Source organism: Thalassophryne amazonica, chromosome 14, assembly GCF_902500255.1.
Source record: "Thalassophryne amazonica chromosome 14, fThaAma1.1, whole genome shotgun sequence".
NCBI lineage: Eukaryota > Metazoa > Chordata > Actinopteri > Batrachoidiformes > Batrachoididae > Thalassophryne > Thalassophryne amazonica.
This window is the reverse complement of record NC_047116.1, coordinates 13,065,915-13,073,616: the sequence shown is the minus strand read 5'-3', so window position 1 is coordinate 13,073,616 and position 7,702 is coordinate 13,065,915. Positions and strand designations below refer to the sequence as shown.

Genomic DNA, 7,702 nt, shown 5'->3' with positions numbered 1-7,702 from the left:
GTGGCAGGCTCGAAGATAGAAGACGTCTGGTGATAGAAGAGCCGGAACCCACACAGCTTCCATCACCACGGATCTGAAGAACACCGGAGCTGCCAAGCCCTGCGCCCCAGGTGGCCACTGTCTTCAGCAGTCAGACCCGGTACTGCTGGCAGAGAACAGAAACAGTTTGATGAGTGTGAGTACGCACACTCAGTAATCCCACAGTCTGTGTTCAGTAAGGAGGGAGCACCTCCACCTCCAATCACACACTCGTGCAGCTCCTGAGACAACCACTTATCTGGGTGGGGTGGGAGGCGAAGCCGTCGCAGTCCACACCAAACGCCAACACAGCAGACAAGGAATCCATCACAGGAAAATGGCTGCAAAAGAGATCAGACTATTGTTCGGTTTAGATTCAGCAGAGAAAATTACCTGTATGGTAGATGATTTCTCGGCGAGGAGGTGGAGTTGCAGTCCGGCCTTTATGGTGATGGTGATGGGTTGAATGAGTGACGGCTGGTGCTGATGAAGAGCGACAGCTGTCACTCCCAGTGGCTCCGGCGCCCTCTCGCGCTTGAAGCCCGCACTCCAAGCAGGGCGCCATCTGGTGGTGGTGGGCCAGCAGTACCTCCTCTTCAGCGGCCCACACAACACACAGGTCAAGAAAAAATGTTGATAAAGCAACGCGCGCCGTCCGCAGCGGCTATTCAGACAAAGAGATTCCGACGGGTGGGGTGGAGCACTCCTCACTCGTCACCGACACGAGTGAAAAAATTCACGCATGCGAACGAGGGTTCAAGCTTGTCTGACGTAAAAATATATGAATCAAATCTATTTATTTTTTGAAAAAAATAAAACGGACCGCTTTTTTCATCACAGACCTCGTATTTCAAACTGTTGCCAGAAAGAGATTAAATAACTATTATTTTATGACTATTTGAAATTTGATTTGCATTCTGCACCACTTATATGCATATTTTAAAAGTAAAAGTACATGTACATGTTGCTTTCTATGCAAAATTATAAGGGATTGTCTCAAATTAAATACATAAACAGGAAATGGTAAAGGTTAAATTTAAACACAGCACTCTGTGCACTATAAACAGACACTGCACACCTGCGGGACTCAAGCAGCGACCCCACTGGGAGCAGGCATTCACCTATTTGCTTCCACCACATCATGTGGGAGCAGGCAGGTGAATGAGGCCTTTGGGGGGGCAGCAGAAATGTGGGTGAGGATTGTGATGGTGTTCATCTACGTACACCCACACACGATTCAGATGTGGGTAAGAAAGAGAATGACGTGTCTTCTCACTGGCATAGTTGAAGTTCATTTGTGTGTGAGTAATGAAATGTGCAAAAGAAAGCAGGCTCACAGAAATAACCTATAAAACAGTGTAATCCATGAAATCCTTAAAATTCACTCTTGTAATAAAAATATTTAGTGCTGATTCCATTACTTTTGTGTACAATCAACTGTTTCAGATATTCACACCAAATTTTATAAGACAACAACAAAATTAGTGAATGCAAAATAGTTTTGGAATGATAATTTTATTTATAAAAGCAAAAATGAAGCTCATAATCCTTTCAGATCAGTGAAAAGGTCAGTGTTGAAAATTGTGCTGTGTACATTATGTAAAAAACAAAACACAAACAAGAACTGCTAAGATTCCTAATGAATGAATGAAAAAGAGTGATAACTAACTAAAATTTATAAATAAATAGGAATATGTTTTAAAAAAATGACTTCTCTACTTTAAAAATATATAAGGACTTTCCAGTTTTCTGCTGTGTTTTATAAGAAAATTTGGTTGTATTTCATTAGGTTTTTACAGTGATTTTATTGTTATCATTAGCAACTGCCTTCAAGATTTCATGCACAAACCTAATTATAATAATGATAATATGGATGTTTTAACTTCAATATTATGGACTTGACTTGATTTGTTTCTTAATGATTTAAAATGCTTTTTAGTGGAATGATAATTTGGATATTTAATTTTTTTTTCTCAGGTGTTGCTGCTGCTGTTCTCAGTTGTCATTTTGGACGAAACACCAGAGGTGAACAGATGGTCCTTAAACAGACTCTTCACTCGCTTCTTGTAGCTCTTAATGGCAAAGAAGTAGATGACCGGATCCAGGCAGCAGTTGAAGTTCATTAGTGAAACAGTAATCTATGATCAAAAAAAAAAAACAATTTAGATGAGGGAAAACACAAGCTATGTCTGTTAAAATGAGAAGAACAGCCACAGGTCTTACCTGTAAGGACACCTTAAAGGCCCTGAGTTCCTGACAGCTCGGCTGGTGGTGCATCTTTCTGGACATAAACTGCATGACGTTGAGGTGATAAGGGCTGAAGCACGTGATGAAGGTGAGGAGGATGAGGAGGATGATGGTGTTGGCCCTGTGGCCCCTCCTCGAACGGCCGGTCAGAGAATTCGGCTTGGCTGCAGCACGCAACTTCAGGTTGATTTTGGCGTAGCAGCCCAGGATGATGGCGAGCGGACAGCAGAAGGAGAAGATGCATCCCACGAGCAGGACGTAAGGTGTGGAAGAGGAACCCTCAAAGTTGAAGTACTCCATGCAGGTGCGTCTATGCTGGTGCTCGTGCAGCATGCTCCTGAACATCAGAGGAGCAATCTGCAGGGAAACCATAGCCCAGACCACACAGCAGACCCAACGCACCACCTTCACAGTCCGCAAGCACTGCAGCCGGTCCGGGTGCACCATGGCCAGGTATCGGTCCAAACTGATACAGGTCATGAAGGCAATGCCTGATAGGAAAGATCAAAATCATTTCCAACTGCAATGCAAAGTGTCATTATTAATATGTACAACCCAATTACCGACCCAACTAAGATAGCAAATGCACCCATCTGTCCCTGCAGGCAGTTCTTGTTGAACCATGTTAATTATGGTGTCAAATTGTTTGCAAGATAAAAGTTTTTGCCACAGTAATATCTAAATCCACCTCTATGGACAGGTGTTGAAAATTAGCATATTTTGCTATAACACTTAAAACATTGCATCTGGTTTGTCCAATGTGAATGTTATGTCCATAATAAATAAATAAATACAACAAATCCATCTCAACTCAGTGGCTCCAGAGCAAATTACTTTAAATATCTCAGAGATGCCAAATTTTTGTGTGATCCAACTGAATATTGCTCTTATAATTAATGGAAGTCAACGCTTAGAATCCAGTCTCAGTGTACCATGACCTACACAAAATGTATGGTCGCCATCCCAGGGACCTAGCTATAGCCAGGTAGGGATCAACAAAGGATGACACAGTGGTCAAGATTTAAGAATGCTCCATTCAGATTGAAAAGTATACCGACTTAATGGTGTGATCATAAGGATTCCAAAAAAGTATAGTTTGAACTATCTATGACTAAATGCTGTGGAGATACGGATTAAAAAATCAAAAACGGTGACAAAGGTCATGTAGTTCAAAAGTTAAAATTGCTCCAGCGTTGGTAAAAAGTGATGCTGATTATAGATGGGGCTAATGGGATTAATAAAGGGAATAGTTTTGACCATGGTCTCCAAGGTAATGATCAAACAATGACAAAATCCATTGAATTCAATGACATGTTACCCTGTAATGTGATAATTATGCATAGTAGATGGTGCATACAATTCCTGTTTATTGTCTCAGTCCATAATTTGCTTCACATTTTACCAAAAATGGAGCAACCTTTGACCCCTGGACAAACTGAAACTGACTTTTGAGACCATTTTTGCTATTTTTACACCATAACCCCATAATGTTTTGACCTATACATTTTTGGAATCTTCATGATCAGACAAATAATGTGGTATATTTTTCAATATGATTGGAGCGTTTTTAAATTTTGATCAATGTGTAATCCTTCAGTGACCACTATATAGCTACAGCTGCCACCGTGTCATGGCCACCATACATTTGTGTAGACCATGGTACACTGAGGCTGGATTTAAGTGTTGTTAGTCCTGTTAAGTGGTAACGGAAACCTGCTTGGACCTAAATAGCAGAAATGACTGACGTTACCTGCATATGTGTTTGCAAGAACAGCAGGGTGGTGAGTCGGCAGAGGAGGTCACCGAAGGGCCAGTCAAAGTGGCGGATGTAGTAGGTAATCCGACCCGGCAGAGCCAGCGTAAATAGGGTGTCGGACAGCGCCAGGTTGACCAGGTAGATGGACGTGGAATTGAACTTTTGCTTCCTCTGGCAGATCACATAAAGAACCAAACTGTTGCCACAAACGCTGATGATGAAGACTGCAGAGTAGAAAATGGGGAAGAGGAACGTTGCTGCACTCTGGTACACAAACACATCACAGCTGCTGTGGGTTGTTGGAGCGATGTCAGCTGAGGAGCGTGTGATGTTATCGACATCCATCCCACCTGGCCTTCAAAGAAGAGAACCACCTGATAAATCAGAAGCAGGGAGCGAAACACTGTTCTTACAGACTAAATATGTTCTTGCTCCTCAGATTTACGATGGCTGGAGAGACAAACTTGTTTTGCCACGTTCCCACTCCGTCTCACTCACTGCTGACTGCAAATCGAGTTGCATATCTCAAGAACTCTGAAGAACTTGTAAGACCTTTCAAATCCCACCTCCTTCTTCTCTATGCCTGCCTGTCACCTGACAGAGCCGTCATATATAAAGTCTGCGGGAGGTTTTCTCCTCCAGTTCTGTGACATTAACATCATCAGCTGTGTGCAAGAGTTTTAGGCATGCACAATTATGATGCGTCTATGACCCCCCATATCAGCAGGTCAAGAGAAGATCTAAATTGAAGTCTTCAAACTTTCCTATTCAAAATAAATAAGTAAACCAACTATGACATTTTTTCCTACTACAGTAAGTCCCTTCGGCTGCTCCCGTGTCTGAGGTGGATCTGCATGTTGAATTGGCACAAATTTTACACCGAATGCCCTTCCTGATGCAACTCCACATTACACCACCCCTGCTTTTTTTTGTCCTACTGCAATAATGAACCTAATCAATTAGAACAGTGGTTCTCAAAGTGCACCAAGTTACTGCAGGTGAGTCATGAGAGGTCATTACAAACAAATTTCATGAAAAAAGTATTTAATTTGCATTTTTTTTTTAATGCAGCTTAAAATAACTTAAAATATTTTCAAATAAATTTACTTAATTTTAAATTTATTTTTCATCAGAATTTTTTTTTTGTTGTTTGGGGGGGGGGGGGGGCTGGGAATTTAAATGATGTGCTAGTTGTCATTTACTGTATTTTTCCAAGTATTTCAAGTATAAGTCACATTTTATTTTATTGGTTCGGGAGGTTTCATAGCTTATATTCTAAAGTGACTTATTTGAAAAAATACTGCATTATCATCTATAGTCACAGGATAGCACATCTACATGAATGACTACTTGCTCCTGTATACAGATAAGATAATGATTCACATGCACTTCAGAGTAGAAGAACAGGAAGAAGATGGAGAAGTTTGTCATAGGGAATTATTAAAATTTAAGAAATGCTTTCTAACAGGAAGAACACACTCTGAAATAAAAAGAGAGAATATTACTTTTGTATTTTACTCAGCACAGCACTTGTTTGGACTATGTGGGACAATAAGAACGGGTCTTTGAAGAGACCTATGCTTAGCTTAAAAGAAGAAGAAGGAGCTAAGTTTAAGTACCTAGTACTGTAAGGGTATTATCTTTTAGAACTATTTTACAAAAGACATTAAAAATGTTGAGCTTATGATGCTTTATTCATCGACATGAAAAAGCAGTTTATCCATGTTTTCTAACATTGCGGCAAGTTTTCAAACATTTAATTACATTGCACGTTTATCTCAGATATGATCATTTGTTCAGTGCCTCATAGGTATAATAGCAGTAATTAACTTGTGCTCTTTAACTAATTAATTAAGTTAATTTAGCTTCTTATTGCATCAAATGTAGCAAACATTTGAAAAATAAATACAACTTGTACTCCGGTGTGATTTGTGCACATTTTTCCTCTTCATGGGGCACTTTTGGATAGGTGCAACTTATACTCTGGTGAGAGCTATATTCTGGAAAATTCCATAGATGATCTAATTTAACATATTGTATATATTGAAATACTTCATCTTCGTCTCATGTGTATGTCAGAATTGTGAGTAAAGGTTTGGGAAGTCCCAGATGATTTTCTGATTTCAAAGCGGATCCCAGCATTCTTAAGTGTGACAACGGCTGAATTAGAATATTGAATTGCAACCTGATTTATCCCTACCGGGGTGCCCCTGTGAGGTTGGTAACATTCAGGTAGTGTGCAAAATTTGTTGTTCAATCAGTCACACTACACATCCATCCTGAGGCTTTGTTTGGGTCAAGGCGGACAACCTTTCCATTCCCACCTGGTAAAAGTTGTCGACTGTCTGCTCCAGTCAGGTGACACGTGGGCATCTCCTTGGCCTTTTCCAGTTGCTGGGATCCTCAGCACTGATACACCAGCATGGTGGATCATGGGACCACTGTACTGAGGACCCCTGAGCAGAGAACAACTAAGACACTTTTATTTCAAAGCAGGATGAGCAAGGAAACCCAACAGGATGAGTCCATGCAATAATGTTTGTGCAGGAACAAGCAGAGAGAATGGTCATGGGTAAAGACGAGAGCTCAGCACTCAGGAAGGCAGTTCATCAATTGACAGTGTCCATGAGGGACGCAGCAAGAGAGGAAACCATGTAAACAAGCAGAGGGTCAGAGCCCGATAATCAAACACCCAAACAGAGGAACCAGGAATATACTGTAACTTTTTTGTTCAAGGTTAATTTGAAAGTTGGGTTGCTGTCAAAATACTTATGGACCTGACTGACTTCATGAGCTTCTCCTGTTCAGTCTGGCTGCTCACAGCCTTTATTATTAGCACAGTTGGCACAAACAGGGTTGTTGCCTCCTTGAAGCTTTCGCACGTTACAGGAGTGCTTGTACTTGTTTCAGGTGCAATTGGACTGCGCAGCGTGAAGAAAGGTTAGATGAAGTGATACCATCTACAGTCTGAGGTTATGCGTTGTGCGATGCCTGTGAGGTTTTCTGATGTCGGTGTGCAGGCAGGAGGCCCGGTGTGCAGCGGATGGAAGATGAGGAGAAAACTGTCGTTTGTTTGGTGCTTGTAAAAAAGAAAAGAAAAGAAAAGAAAAGAAAAGAAAAGAGAAAAAATGTCACAGTCCTGTGATGTGCTGTTGAAGACAAGAATGTCTACATCTCAACCACCAACCCTCAACAAAGATTCACAAAATGAAAAATGCAAATTAAAACACACACTCACATACAAAACACACAAACTGTTATTTTCCGAGAACAGTTGTTAGAATGAACATTTCTCCTTCAGCAAACTGAGATTCTGACCTTCTCAACGTATTTTGGGGCATTTTAATTTGTCGAAAATAGTCTTTATTTGTCTCATGTTTGATTTCAAAATGCAACTATTTTGTTATGCTGTGAAACTGATTATGCCACAAATATTCTGCATGTGAAACTTGAAAAAGGGGAAGTCTGTTACTCATCCAGGAACAGCTGATCTGGTCATGGGGTCCCTGGTGATGGTGATGAGGAAACCTTTACAAGAAGGTGAAAGTTCCTGCTTCCAGTCTGGAAATGGTTTCCCATTATTGATTTTTGGCTCAAATTCCATCCTGATTTCAAAATTGTGGAACTCAGGCATTTTTTATTTCCAAAAAGCTAAAACGAATTATTTAATTTTTGCATCTT

The 7,702-nt window shown here is 40.7% G+C and overlaps 1 protein-coding gene across 1 annotated transcript; it reads right to left on the bottom strand.

The window, feature by feature from the left end:
• Positions 1-1,991: 1,991 nt before the first annotated feature.
• Positions 1,992-4,371, bottom strand: si:ch211-184m13.4 (uncharacterized protein LOC798560 homolog). The gene is given in 4 exon segments (XM_034186643.1): positions 1,992-2,156; positions 2,242-2,756; positions 4,016-4,033; positions 4,036-4,371. Coding segments are annotated over 4 exon segments (1,029 nt in total). The 5' UTR covers positions 4,367-4,371.
• Positions 4,372-7,702: the final 3,331 nt, after the last annotated feature.